Genomic DNA, 15797 nt, shown 5'->3' on the forward strand with positions numbered 1-15797 from the left:
GGTTTTTGATACGGTTTTCCCTTGAGGAAACCCAAATTTTGTACAAACTTGATACTCTCTTCAAATAGAAGAAATGGTTTCCTAAGTATTATTGCAGATCGTCCATGGTAAATCTTTGTTTTCTCGCTAACGTGCCCAAGGTTGTCAAACCCGTCCTTTTTCTTTTAAAAGAAATCGTTTCCGCTGATTTAGAAATAAACTCTGTAAAGAAAAGGTATTTTCCAACTATTTCAAGGAATTTATAAGGTTCGAAATTTTGGGGCGTTACACTGACAGGCATGATAAACAGGCCTGCCAGCACCTGTTTGGGTGCTGTCCAGGTCTGGCTTGACCACCCACCGAGTCTGCTAAAAAAAACTCTTTTAACACCAACCCCCCTGCCTTTTTTTGTATAGGATAGTCCAGCAGTCGGTTGGGGCTTGGCTCCAGTCCAGCCGACTGGCTCGGCTGAGCCTGGCAAGGTACCACACAGCCCAAGCTGGGCCTGTGCACTACCTGCCAGGGCCTGGCAGTCAGCCTGCCAGCCAGCCCAAACCACAAAGAAGTTTTGTTTTTTTTTTCCCTCATGCCCAGCCAACATATGGCTGGGCTAACACGAGTGGCCAAGGCCTGACAGGCCAACCGAACTCAGTTTGGCTGGGCTGCCAGCTGGCCCCAAGGTAGCAAATAAGTACCCAGCCGACTGGCAGTCGGCTAGGGTTTTTTGTTTTTTTTTTAAACCCTGCCAACACCCTGCACAGGCTGAACCTGTGCAGGTCTGCCAGGGCTTGACAGAATAATTGAGTGTGACTCGGCTGGGCTGCCAGTCAGCCCAGTAATAGATGAAAAACTTGGGCAAGGAAAACCTCATTGTACAGGAACGTAAACATGGATATGCATACCTAACAATTTCATGTGGTCAATGATCATATAAATTCAGGCGTTATGCTCAAATATACGTATGAATACCTATTCCTAGTCATGCATTATCAGAACTGCCATCAATAACAAACCTATACTGAATTTTGCATTCAAGACTTCACATGATTCAAAAGAATAAACTGAACATGCAGACTTAATACACTCTTTTTAATATAAATCCAGAAACACGATTTCTATTTTAACATAGAATTAATCTTGCTCAGAAATTATTTTGAAAGCACTAACACCCTAGATCAGCGGCTCATCCAATATACATATATATATATATATATATATATATAGCAGCACATATATATATATATATACATATATATGTATCCCCAAAATAAATTTCGAAAGAGATGAAAAATCCATTAGTTTTAACCATGGATCTTAGAGCAAACATTCAGGTTTATTCTTTCTCATGGATTTTTACTAAAACATTGCATGGAAATCGAATCCATGCTTTTTTTCTCATCCGAAACAAGAGAAAGACTCGTACCTTGATCGTGAATCGAAACGAAATATGGATTTGATGGTGAAAACGTCGGATGGCTGGAGATCAATTGATCTTCCTCTTCTTCTTCCTCTTCTTCTCTCTCCTCTTTCTTTTTTTTCCCTTTCTTTCTCTTTCTTTCTTTTTTTTGAGGTTTAAATAGGCCAAGAGGGGGGGTGATGCCCCCCCCCTCCCCTCCATCCCTTTCTAGATAGGCTGGAGATGGAGAGTTTCCTCTTTTGAGGAGTCTCACACCCACTCTTTCCAAAATTTCAAAACTCTTCTTAATTTGACTTTTTCAAAGTTTCTAATTCTTAAAAGTCTTTTCTCAAACCTTCTTAAGTCTCTTTAGGTATGTATAAGGACTCTATTAAGAAGTCCTAAACAACCACACAAATAAAATTAATTAATTATCAAATAATAAATAAATATATGGAAGCTTCCAAAAGTTGCAAAATTAACTTGGGAGGCTTCTTAACACTAATTAACTTAAATTTGAAGGTGCAAAATGAATTTAAAGTTAGAAAATCGTTGGGTATGGATTTGGATCCGGATCCAAGATCCAAATCCATCTCCAAAAATCCAAATGGCTTTTAGGCTAGACCAAATCCAGATTAATATGGGTCTTGGATAGAGCCTAGATCCATATTAATTTGGATCATATCCATCGGATCCAGTTTGATCCAAATCCGGATCCGATCAGAAAAACTGCTCTTTTTTCAAAAAAAAAGCGCAATTTTCGGGCCAACCGGAGCCTGAATTCAAATAAGTAAAATATCGTTGTACTCGAAATTCCGAGACGCATCCAATGATATATAACATGAACATAAATCCCAAATTTTGCCTGAAAGTAACCCGAATTTCGCTCGAATTTAAAAGTCGAAAATAAAACTTTTTCTCACATTTTAAGTGGCTTGTTTAGGCCTTGACAATGAGACCTGGGCCACGCCCAGATTCAAAGGCATTGGCCCAAAATCGAGAATCTAACAATTTTTCTTCTATAATTAGCCAAATTTGTCGAAAATCTCAAATTTAACTAAGTGTGAAAATACGTGATGTTACACTGTTTATCAGGCAAAAAGTTGGGGCTGATCCATGTATATGATCAAAATCATGTACATGGGTCAACCAGACTGAAATGTATATGTTAAAAGTAATATTCATAAGTCTTGGGGTGGTCATACGTAATTAAGCATACTTACGTATGCCTACTTGTATTTTTTGTTCCACCTAATCACCTCTTTAAATAGGTGATTAGGGTTAATGAATCGTGTGAACTCTCTCTCTCTCTCTCTCTCTCTCTATATATATATATATATATATATATATATATATATCGTCTCTCTGAAATCGAATCTAGGGCAGACAGATTCAACATGGTATCAGAGCGGGTCTCCCTTCTGGGATGACGCTGCTGCCGCTGATCGTGAAGAAGGACAGGATGTCGTGGATCGGATGACGTTGTTGCTGTAGATAAAAAAAAACGGTGCTGCCGTGATCACGTTCCCACTGCTGGTGACGTGCTGTCGTGAACAGTGAAGGTCGTGTGTTGCTTCTGTGATCGTGTTTTTTCCTGCTGGTGTGGAGGTCACTTGCCGATCGTGTGCTGGTGTTGATGGTGGAGAAGCTGCTAAAATCGTGAACTGATTGTGGCTTGAAGACGTTGCAGCTGCTGGTTGTAGATCGTGTGACTCGTGTCTGAAGACATCGACTGGATCGAGAAAAAAATATAGATCACGGTTAGATCGGATTGATATCAACTTGGGTTTAAAATATTTTTAATGGATGCAGTTGAACTATTGCAGTCGGCGATCAGATCTAAAAATAGTGATTAGTCGCTGTTGAATGTTTGCGATCAGATCATTGCTTTGGAAGATTAAATGGTAGTTGTTCTAATCTCGAAGTTGATAGTCATTTAATATTTTGTTGTCGTGATAGTGATCTGATCACTATTCTGATTTGGAAACAAAGTATGCAGGAGATTCTTGTTGCACAGAAATAGTTGGTTTGCTAAAAAAAAATATTTTTTGCTGTCCCGGGTGAAGGAAATTTTACATGGCTGAGTTGCGTGCCTTTGATAATAATCAAAAGGGAGAGGCCATTTGTGAATATAAGGCCTCTGCAAATCCATTTTCATATGGATGTTCAGTTAAGCTAGATGATTCTAATTATGCAAGGTGCTCTCACACCTTCATGATGTCTGTTTCGGGTCATTAGAAAAAACACGTCTTGTTGGAATTGGAACCCACTGAAAGAATAGGAAAATACGTCATATGGGATGAAGACAATGACATCGTGATGTCATGGATAATGAATAGTGTACAACCACATATAGTTGATGGACTGATTTATTACACCTCAGCTAAACAAATGTGGGATAATCTCCGTGATACATATTTTCATGAAACTAATGTGAGTCATATTCTACAAGTTGAACAGGAGATTTATCAGTTGCAGCAAGGAGATTAGACTTTAGCCCAATACTATGCCTCAGTTAAATCTGCTTTTGAGAGGCTAAATGCACACAGACCCTTATGTTGTACCAAACAGAAGATCCATCAGGAGCAGACTATGGTTGCCCGTTTTCTTACAGGGTTGTCATCGGAATTCTCAGTTGCCAAAGTCCAAATGCTAACTAGTTTTGATGTTCCTACTCTTGCTGAAGCATATAATCGTCTGAGTAGGCTTGCCATCACTCTTCCTCAAACTCAATCTGAATCACAAGCATCTGCCCTAGCAATCACCTCAAGTCGTGGAAGAGGTACTTTCTTGAATTTTCAAGGAAGAGGTCGAGGACGCACTACTGGAGGTAGAGGAAGACTTCAATGTACATATTGTGGTAAACTTGGACATCTTGAAGATAGGTGCTAGGATAAGACTGGTCGACCTCCTATCCCATCACCTAAACTGAATGCGTCTAAGGCTCAAGTTGTTATTGATCAGTAAGTAATATATTGCAGCCCAATCAATGCTAACAATAACGGTAGATGTTACATCGCAGTTTATGATACATCGCAGCCTATTCATCAGGTTGATCTGACGCAATAAGAAGGAATGCATACACAGAAAACTAAACATGCATCAGTCCTCGAATGATTCCATTACAATTCCAAAACCAACTACTCATGGGAAACCCAAATCAAGTGTCTACCGAACACCCTAAGGTTTCAGACCTTGATCATTCATGTGATTACCAGGAAATTACTCTTAAAGTATTCATGCTTTAATGATATACAACTGTGTAAGACAATACATGATCACATGTAATCAGACTTGATGTCATTTAATAAACCAGCATAGGAACATATTTGATATAGTCAGCACACTGACATATAGTCATTATAATAATGAAAACCCTGGTTTGATGACAGAACACAACAACTCATAGAAATCAAATTTGTTTATAGTTCAAAGAACAAAATAATAGGTAATCGGATTGGATGACAATCCACAAAATAACTGTCAAACAATAACCACGCAAACAACTTTACACTAAGGAAAACATATGTCATATAGCAAGGTTTTGAATACAAGAAAAATGTAATACAATATGCATTTGATTATCCAATACCATGTGCAGTTAATTTCATAAACCTTTCTTCTTACAGTCTTAATAAATCCCTGACCTAAATGAATATATATTTATATAGTTCTTTGACCATTACGTATAGGATATCACTAATTTTCAGCCACATTGATCATGGAATAATTAAGAGACTCATATTGGGCATAAGCCTGATTATGACATATATTTTATTTCAAAGCTAACAGGAACATCATTTAAGATTTCATTTGCTCAACAAAATTTCAATACGCCCGAAGCATTATAGTAGTGTAAAGGTAAAGAGTTCTGACTTAATTACATTAGATAGATACAGATGATAATTATTCATTCGGCCAGGATATTCGATTCTTTCTAATACTACATGCTAATTTTATACACCTAACCTACTGTATGAACAAGGATGACCCCAGTTCTCAGAATATTCAATAATAGGATGCAATCTTGCGGCTAAATCCAAACCAAGCAAATCCTGGTAATAAGAAAACTGATCACTTTCTACACGAGTTGATCCTCAGAACTAAAATACTGAATCAAAAGATTTTGATAAAATATTTAACCAGCATCTGCAAACACAAGCTGCCTTAAATATAGACATATTTACACAATTTACCACATAAAACCAGAAACCACTTTCCACAAGGCCTCATGGAATATGATGGAGAAAAAGAAGAAGAAGAGGGAACTGCTCTAAATGAAATACAGAAGTCGGTATGCTATTTCAAGCCACATACTAAAAAAAACAGTCTAGATCATTGAGAGAAAATCCAAGTACACCTCCAGAAACATAACATTGAATGGTTAGTGGAAAAGAAACAACCGTAATAAAAGTTACTACTATAACGGCATACAAAGATTACAAGGATATCCCAGAGTTACAAGAATTAATAAAACAGCTAGGAAGAGATCTACACAAGCCGAAATCCTTGGGGTTTTTTTTTACTAAAAAAAAAGATAGTGATACCCCCACTTGCATCACTGTAGCCTTCACCACTCGTAACAGAATGCCGACCCCCCCCCCAATCGAACGATTTGGGGTTTCCTAAAATCCTTTCCTGAATTAAAAAACCTGAAACCCTCAAATCCAAGAAATTGGGGTTCTCGGTTTAGGGTTAGCAGTGGCCTTAATCATTCGAAGTTTCCCCTTGACCAACCCAAGCACACCCAGACCCAGTCAATAACCCACAAGAAAAGTTACCGATCCTACATGTTCCGGTGCTCAGAGGTTGTTGTCGCAGGTGGAGGGTCGTCAGCTCCGGTTGCTCCTGCCGCCGTGAAGGGCGCGATCGAGAGGCTGCTGTCGATGGTCGGCCTGTTGTTTCCACAGTCGCGATGCCGGTCGAGAGGGTGATGAGGAGATGTGACGCTGGCACAGTCGCACGCAGGGAGGGCCGAGACGAGAGGGAGCCGAGAGAGGTGGAACAAGAGAAAGAGAGCGTGAGAGAAAAAGGGCGAGACCCTCTCCCTTCCCTTTTATCGAACGAAGGCCCTCCCTCCGCGAAAGGTGGAGTCGGTTACGCTCTCTGTAACCTCCCCCTCCCCTTTCGATTTTTGCAAGAATCGTGCCCTAGGCACGATTCTTGTTTTCGTGAGTTTTATAAAAACAAAGCCCGGGTTCGGGTCCAAACCGTGACCCGTAGTGCCGGATCCACTCTAACGTGGATCCAGGTCGGCTTTAAAGTGTTGGATCCATCCTAACATGGATCCAGGTCCGGTTTGAATGTGGATCCGAGTAAAAAAAAAGATGTGGATCCAAAATGTGGGATCTGTTTGGGTCCAATCGTGGATCCAATCCCACATAAACTAATTCTTTTATCATAATAACTTTTTTTTATTTTTTATTAATCATTATTATTACATTTATGCCTTTAATACCCATATATATTCCTTTTGGATCGAGGTAACGGATCTGGGCCCAATATGTATAAAACCACTCATGCAATATGGATTCTTTACGGATCTTGGATCCGAAATGCGGTTCTCATGCCCAATTTTAGAAAAACAAAACTTATTATTTTCAAAAAAAATTAAACAGCTAAAGCCAACAATCCGGGTTTTTACAGGCCCTGTTTCGTTCCCAGCAGGGGGGCTGTGCCCCCTGTCTTGATTCATGTTTTGACAGGGGTGTTCCCCCTGTCTTGTTATGGCAGGTGTGGCGGGGAGCCTCTGCTCCCTCCCCTGCCTTTCTCTGTTCTGACAGACAGGGAGCTCCTGCTCCCTGCCTCTGCTGTTGTTGCCAAGCAGGGCTGGGGCCCCTGCCTTTGGCACCCTTGTCTGCAGGATGCAGAGTTCCTGCATCTGCCTCCTGTAGGCAGGAGGCCTTGCTGCCTTTGTCCCTCTTCTGCAGGGAGCCGAGCTCCCTGCCTGCTCTGGTGTTTGGGGTTCGGTATCACTGCAGGTCTTACCGAACCCGCTTCTCGTTTATATTATAGCATATTACTAACGTTCTAAGAATCGCAGGTTGAACGGTGGATACAGCTCGCCTTTGTGGCTCGAGCTTGCGCTTACCTACGCCGCAGGCGTACGAGAACCCGCAACCCCTCAAGGTAGGGGATTCTTGTATAAAAGGACAATGAACGAATAAATACTAAAATAAGGAAAGATAACTAAAAGAAGGTGATATATGTATATGTATAATATATATACGTATGTCTTTACCTTCAAGGATGCGGTTTCGCGATCCTTGTCCTCTTTACTTTTTGTACTTTACTTTCTTGTTGCCCTGCGCTTTGCGCAACGACATTCATTGTCTTTTTACTCCAGGATGCAATCCTGGTCTTCCTTTACGTTCTTGCACTTTACTTCCTGCATTTACCTTTGTCGCCCCGCGCTTTATGCGCTATGGCCTTACTGCTTGCTTTTGCTCTTCGTATCTTACTTTCCTGTTGCTGCTGTACTTCTTTTGCACTTACCTTTTTGTATTGTTCGTCCTTACTTTGTTGTTGCACTTTGTGCATGTGTTTTGCTCATGCATGCATTCTTATCTTTGTCGTATTTCTCCTTTACTTGCTTACGCTTATCGTTTAATTGAGGTGCAACCCCATGCCGCATGAGTCGTCCTTTACACTTGCTTAGTCAGTATAGGATTTCATACCTCACGAGTTGCTTACGTAGTTGTCTGCTTGTGTGTTTCGATGATCGAGGTATGATCTCATACCTCGTGTGTATTGTGGTGCAGCTTCGCACGTCGAGTCTTTCCCCTTGATTTGTCTTTGTATTAGTATGTGCATGGGTTTGCCCTTTGTCAGCTTGCGCTCCCTGAGTGCAGCTTCGAGTGTATAGTGTATATCGTTTTACTTGTCTTAAAAGTCACAACACACACTTATGCACTTCGGTTCTCCAAAGATGATGGTCTTAGGTGCAAACCTATTTTCAAAGGTGTATAACTTTGTGAAGCAAAGATAGCGGCTGGATCTCCTAAATTGATGTATTTGGAAAATGTGTGTTACAACCTCAGTTCGCCTATCTGATACGACTCAGATAACCTTGTTTAGGAGCCTGTGCACGAGTAGGGCGGGAATCCTATTGAGGTACTTGCGCCATCGCTAGATCGGCGTTACATCACTTCTGATGTGAGACCTAGTTTTTAGGCTTTCTGGTCCAACCAAGATAGTAGTGCCTTCCTTCCTTCGTGAAGGTATTGTTATTGGATTTCTTACGAGGAATCCATGTTCCTCCTCTTGTAGTTGTATCCTTAGTCACGTACGATATGTTTGGACTACGAAGAGCAGGACGAGAGGTCTGTAGTAACCTCTAAACGTGTATTGACACATTAAGCTAAATCCTCTTATGTTGATATTCGCCTAATAGGCAGAATGCTTGCGATTGTCTAAAGGACCCGAGCACGATAAGTTGGAACTTGAATGAGTTCACTGTGGACTTTTGTAAAGCAGATGTGTTGAGGGATTTTCCTGCGAGAGATCTTTATCCCTCTCATCGTCGTTGTACTTTTGAACAGGTACGTTGTGTACTGCGGTGAGTAGGATGAGAGGTGTGTGGTTGCCTCGAACGCGTAATGGCACGTGTAATTCACATAAATAATAATCATGCGTCTTCACAGGCAAGATGCTCGAGTGGGTCGAAAGACCAGAGCATGTAGAATGGGATGGCGGTTAAGAAACCCTCCATCGTGCTCATTCGGGACGGTTCATCAAGAGAGAGGATGGATGGTACAAAACTCCGATGGACAGTCATTAATGGCAATCTTGGGCAAAGATCTGACTTTCCCAATCATCGGAGGTTAGGGAAAATCCTTCACCACTTCTGTAGAAGTTCGGATGCGCATCCATTGGGCCTTTGTTTGCCTTTGGGGATTTACTCTCTTGGTCATTGGTCATCCCCTTAGGAGCGGACTCAGTCAGTCATTCGGGGTATAATAAAATACATAGCATAATGAACCCCCGAATCGATTCTGACTGTTTCTACGTTTTGCCTTGTGCGTACCCACAACGGCGGGTTCATAATGAGACAAGATATAACTTATACACATGATCATGAGATATACGTGCTGTGACGTAAATCGATTGCTTGTTTGTTACTCATTGAACTATACATGCCTGTCGAGGCATTACTTTAGTTGGTTAAACTGTTTGCGCAGTTCTCTGTTAGTGATAACTAGCTTCTCACTACTAGTCAATTGCTTATCATACTAGCATTATGCTAGTTGTTACATATTGTGATATAACCGCTACCGTATGATTGCTTATCATGTGTAGCTTATGAATTGCTTGTGATGCAATAGCTTGTGACTTACGATTAATGTAGTTATTTGCCGATAGACTGAGTCATCCAATGATACTTGTATGTATTGCGAGCATTGTTATGAATGCTTGTCTTATTCAGTTGGTTACTCTTCACCTATAGTATTTGTTGGATTGCTATAGTTGATTGTTTAGTACTATGGTTCTCACTGCTCTTGCATGTAGCTGTTTGCTTTACTAGAGCCATGCTTACTCCACAACACATTTTGTCAGATCTGCTAGTCTTGCTTTTCCTGCTTGATCTAGCGATTATCTTGCTTGTTCAGCATTTGTACCTTCTTGTCTTTTGCACCCCTACTAGTTTGTTATGAGACTGACCCATTTCATGGGCAGGAGGTGGACAAGTTATACAGCTTGCGATGGCACGATGTCGTGATGCATTGAAGGCAAGGCCCCTTTCCTGACGTTGCGCTCCTGGGGACCCTTTTGATAGATATGGTATAAAGTTTCTTTGAAAACATATCTTCTGATTAAAACTCTGGATTATTAAAACTGTGTTACCAAAACGTTGTTCTTCTTTTCATTTCAATAAAATATATATTTGAGTTGCAAATCGGTTTATAAGGGTAAGATTGCATTTATGTTGTAATGCGCCCAAAGTCTAGGGATTTGCTATTTTAAACCTGATCTTCCGCTGAACTTTTGTTTCAAACTCTGATAAATGATTGATTTCAAAGCTTTCAGCCTTTCTCATAAAAGGTTTCAAGTCCACGATTTTGGGGCGTTACAACTCTATAGCTTCACCACTCTATTTGGGTTCGAGCATAGCAAGCTCATACAAAATACAAGAGAGCTCGACAAAGTACTCTCTAATAGACATTTCTCCTTGTTGAAGCGTTAGCGCCCTCTTTTGGAGATAGTATTTATGGGATAAATCCCTAGAGGTATACATCTTCTCAAGATATCCCCATGCTTGAGAAGCCTTCTTGAACTTTATGATATTTACATTGATTCTCGTTTCTACGGATGAAAATATCCAAGAGAGGATTTTAAAATTCCTGATTTCCCATTCTTCATGCTTTTTCGTATATTCTTCAAGGGCCTTGGTTCTTTCATCTCCTTCAAGAATTTTTATCTCTCCTTCTATTAAAGTTATCTTCGGTTTTGGTTCGGGAATCGAGCCTTAGACATAGCCCCAAAGCCCTTTTCCTTTGATGCGAGCTTTCATGTTACCGGCCCAAACATGATAGTTGGACCCATTGAGTTTGAACCCAAGAGAGAAATGGGGGTCTTTTTCACCCATTAGAGAGGAGAGATTATGAAAAACAATACGCACCTCAAAGGCTTTTTAACTCTTTCTTGACAAAAGAGGCTTCTAAAATATTGCCCAAAGGAGATAATCCACTCCAAACTCCAATAGCTTGAAGGCACGTTTTTCGAAGCACTTCAAAAGAGAAGAAACGCACGATCCTCCTTCTTCAAACGAGGCTCTGATACCATGTGAAAGTATCTCCAACAAGATACTACGAACAATATTACAATATTCTTGGAAATAAATGCGTATACAAACGCCCAACAAGAACACTTGAAACACTTGTGCACACAATGCACAACACAAACTCACAAATGCACAAATACGAACCCAAAAGTCATAAGTTCCACTAATACAAGCTTGGGCTATAATCCCAAAGCCTTACCAAATACAATGGAGGAGAGCCCTTTATATAGGGCTTGGAGAGACCCTTAGAGGGGCTCCCACATAGTCGTTGGAGCCCCTCCAACGGTCACAAATGTGACCGTTGGAGGGGCCCAACGACTAGTGGTGGGCCCCCCAAGGTACAAAGTACAAAGGGTACAAAAGAGAAAAAAGAGAAAAATAAAAAGAGAAAAAATACAATACATATTCAAGAAATGAATATGCGCAAAAATGAGAAAAAGACTAAACTACCCCTACAGCTAAATAATAGAAATATATATTTTATATATATAATAAGTAGATACATATACATATATATTAATATATGTATATGTATTACCTTATATATATAAAATATATATATATATAACATTACATGATTTGATTACATAATTTAACATATGCTTGGTATGCACATGCATGCATCTTTATGCGACCATTGCCAAACATGCTCCTAACCATGAATCGTCTTGGGTTGGACAAGAGAGCATTCATGCATTTATGTATATGCAACAACACACGTCAAGTCCATCTATGTGCAAGCACTTGAAACAAACTTTATCATGGAATAATGCTTAAGCATGTCCCAACAAACATATAAACAACTTCAAATCCTAGCATATAGGGAAATCAAAGTGCAGGTACATAACTCATTCTCGAAATTTATCATGCATCGAGAGATTAGAATTTCAGATTTCACTAATCACGTAACCAGGCACTGTTTACATAAGCTAACAACATTATGTCATTAACATAATATGATTCCAATATGAGATGATTCTCTTAATTGGACTAATACAAGGGTCGGTGTGTTGTCAATGTGTTTATACAACAAACAACAACAACAACTATGCCTTCATTAAAAATAATTGGGGTCGGCGATATGAATATGTGTTTATCAATACCAAATAAGAAATTGCAGGGTATTGAACCTAGTAATAACCCCCCCCCCCCCCTTTTTTAATTCACTCCCATACCCAGCCGACCCCTGTTAGCTGGGTCTGACAGCGTTTGCACAGGCCCGCTCCGGGCCTGAGTATACTGTCGACCAAAACAGCATGAGTACACAAATCAAAAAATATTTTATGAATAAATCTTTTTTTTTTAAAGGCACATGCCCAGCCCAGCCGACAGGCCTGTCGGCTGGGTCCAAAAGCATTTACATAGGCCCAGTTTGGGCCTGTGTATGCTGTCAGGGAACAACAACAATGAGGATAAAAAAAACTATTTACTCATTATGCTATATACCCATTTTTTTTTTAATCACACGTGCCATAGGCCAGCACCCAGCCGACTAGGTTGGCTGGGCCTGCTATGGCCCAGCCCAAAAGATGCACAGCGCCCAACCGACTGGGTCGGCTGGACCTGTCACCCCCTACCAGCGTACTGGTGGTCAGCACATCGAAACAGCATATTATTATTATTTTTTTTAAAGAATACACCCAGCCCAGCCGACCCTGTCGGATGGGTCCAACAACATATACACAGGCCCAGTTTGGGCCTGTGTATGCTGTCAGAAACGACAGCATAAGTGTCAATGCAAAAACTTTGTGATATGTATTATTATATACCCTTTTTTTTATTGAAAAACAATGAAAATACAGAATATACAAATGTGTAACGGTGGAAAACGTGGATCCACTGCTCCTCCATGGATTTCCATCAAAAGATGTATGGAAATCCAATCTCCACCCGATTTCTCATTCGTTTCAAGAAGAGGTACCCGTACCTTTAGAGGAAAAATACGAAAAGAGGTTGTGGAAGGCGCTTGGTTGAGCAACGATGCCTCCTTCTCTCTCCCTTTCTCTCTTCCTTGTTTCTTTTTTTTGCTCTATGAACAAATGAGGGAGAAGGGCTGCACCCCCCCCTCTCTTTTAATAGAGAATTAGGTCTATCTCTCTCTAGGGAGTTTCCAGATTTTATGAAACTCCCTTTTTTTTTTACTTTTGACTTTTTAAAAACAAAAGATTTGGAAAGCTTTAGTCTCCTCATTAATTAGGGAAGAGGGTTAACCTTAAAACCCCCTTAACCCAAATCCCGAAATTAGCAAAAATTAATAAATAAATTAATTTATTTTTTTGAATTTATTTATTCTTAAATGTTTAAAAGCTTCCAAAATTGATCATATTGACCATGGAGACTTTTTATATGAGATTAACTTCAATTTAAAGCCCCTAGCTGAATTTAAAGTCATAAAAACGTTGGACTTGGATTTGGATCCGGATCCAAGATCCAAACCCATACCCATACAAAAATTTGGAGCAAGACCCGAATCAATTCCAGATTTTTATAGGACCTAACTAGGACCCAAATCCATAAAAATTCGGATCCTAGGCCTTGGATCCAATCCGATCCAGCTCCGGATCCGTTTTGACAAATTGCTAAAATTTTAGACAAACGCGATTTTCAGGCCAACCGGGACTCAAATTCAGAAAAGTAAAATACCATCGTGCTCAGAATTTCGAGACGCATCCAACGATATATTACACAAATACCACACTCTGAATTTCGCTTGAAAATAACCCAAATTTCGCTTGAATTTAAAAGTCGAAATTAAAGCTCTTTACTACGTTTCGATTGGCTCGCCTCGACCTTGTCGATGAGACTTGGGTCAAACCAAAACTCTAAGACATTGGTCTAAAACTCGAGCCTCAAACGATTTTCCTACCAGACTTGGCCAAATTTCGAATTTTTTTATGAATTGACTAAGGACTAAAATACGCGATCTTTTATATATATATATATATATATATATTCAAACTATGTGCGTGATGAAACAGAAAATAAAATCGACAAGAATATTGAATATGCATCTAATATATATACACCTATGCATAAATAGGGAAAATCGTTAACATGCATTTTCAGCCCCAAATTCAAGGATATCGACTACTATGGAATCATACAAGATTTCAGAACTTAATACTTTAGGGAAATCATCCAAATCAAAAATAAAACTCGTCACTATATAAATGAATACATGTATAGATTTCCCTTTTTCCCATGAATGTTCATGCACAGATCAAATTTACACTTGTTTATTGCCCGTTCGAACCTAGAGAGGAACCCGTACCTTAGTTGGAACAGAAAAACATACCGGAGAATCATCGGATAATGGGTGGAAAGGACAGATCTTCCTCTTTTCTTCTTCTTTTTTCTTTTCTCTTTCTTTTCCCTTCTTCCTTCTCTCTCTCTAGAAAACGAAATCTAGAGAGAGACGAGTTAAACCCTTTTAATTTTATTTTAGTTTTGGTCTTCTAGAGAGAGGGTGACGTCCTCTCTCGAGTCTTTCTTTAGAGGATAGAGTTCTATAAAATGTAAAACTCTATCTTTCTCTAACAAATCCTATTTATCCTCTTATTTTTTTTCTATTAACTAATTTGGGATCTATCTAGAACACCTATCTAGGTAGAGTTCTACCAAATGTGGAGCTCCACCATATCCACATAAATAAAATTTTGAAATTCAAATATTTAATATTTTTATTAATTATTTAATATTAAATTATTAAATAATTAATTTTTTAGAATATTCCAGAGGATGTCTTCTCCTTTTGGGAGTCCTCTCAACATGAAATTCTTACTCAATTTAACCTTTAGATTGAATTTAAAATTTTAAATTGGTTAAACTTGAATTTCGGATCTGGATCCATATCCAAAATTCATATGGATCCCAACCTGGATCAGATTCTAGTTAATATGGGTCTTAGACTAGGTCTAAATCCATATCAACTCGGATCAAATGGATCCGATCCAATCCAGAAACATATGAACAAGGAAGAGGAAAGACATCAGTTATCCAGTAGAAGTCTTCACTGTGCAGATTTTTAGTTAATGTCATATTCTGTAGGCCCTGAAAAACTTTTAAAACCGAAGGCACTTTTGATCGATAAGAAAGATTAAAGGAAAAGCACAACAGCAAATCAGAAAGGTCAATAGAAGATTTAATACTGGGCAATTAAGTACCTGCACCAAAGCGCAGATTCGAGTGGTGCCAATCCAAGACAGAATCAATCTTGGCCCTCTTGGAGAGATCAGCTGGATACCTTACAAAAAATGAGCCAGAAGTTTCAAGAACCACAAAGAAATAATGCCACAACAAAAATGCACATTATAAAACCCAAAAAGAGACAGGTTTAAATTATAATAGCGCGTAGCATTGAATGAATGCAAGCACCAGGACGATAAAAGTAATCAATGTAAAGTTAGGAATGCCAAGATGTCTCTAGAGAATTGAAATATGATTACGAGGAGAACATTTCAGTATTTATGTACACGAAACTCTTGACCAAGACATGACTAGCCACATTAAAGGCATTGAGCACCCATTCAACTTACCAATGGTCTGAAACTCCAGGATATGCACAAGCAAGATACCGTAAGATTGCATGGCTGAAAAAAAAGGAAGATGAAATGTTACTACATATTTTAAGGACTATTCACA

At 39.4% G+C, this 15797-nt stretch overlaps 1 protein-coding gene across 1 annotated transcript in view; it reads right to left on the bottom strand.

Annotated features, from left to right (window-relative positions):
- GSTT1 (glutathione S-transferase THETA 1) overlaps window positions 1-15797 on the bottom strand; it is a 59442-nt gene that overhangs the window by 20618 nt on the left and 23027 nt on the right. The window contains exons 4-5 of the mRNA XM_089995481.1: window positions 15692-15745; window positions 15320-15399 (exon numbers count right to left, since the gene is read on the bottom strand). Of these exons, the coding sequence (XP_089851607.1) occupies window positions 15320-15399; window positions 15692-15745 (134 nt within the window). The remainder of the gene's footprint in view (window positions 1-15319; window positions 15400-15691; window positions 15746-15797) is intronic.

The sequence above is a fragment of the Nuphar pumila genome, chromosome 2 (assembly GCF_984573655.1).
Source record: "Nuphar pumila chromosome 2, dmNupPumi1.hap1.1, whole genome shotgun sequence".
Taxonomy (NCBI): Eukaryota; Viridiplantae; Streptophyta; class Magnoliopsida; order Nymphaeales; family Nymphaeaceae; genus Nuphar; species Nuphar pumila.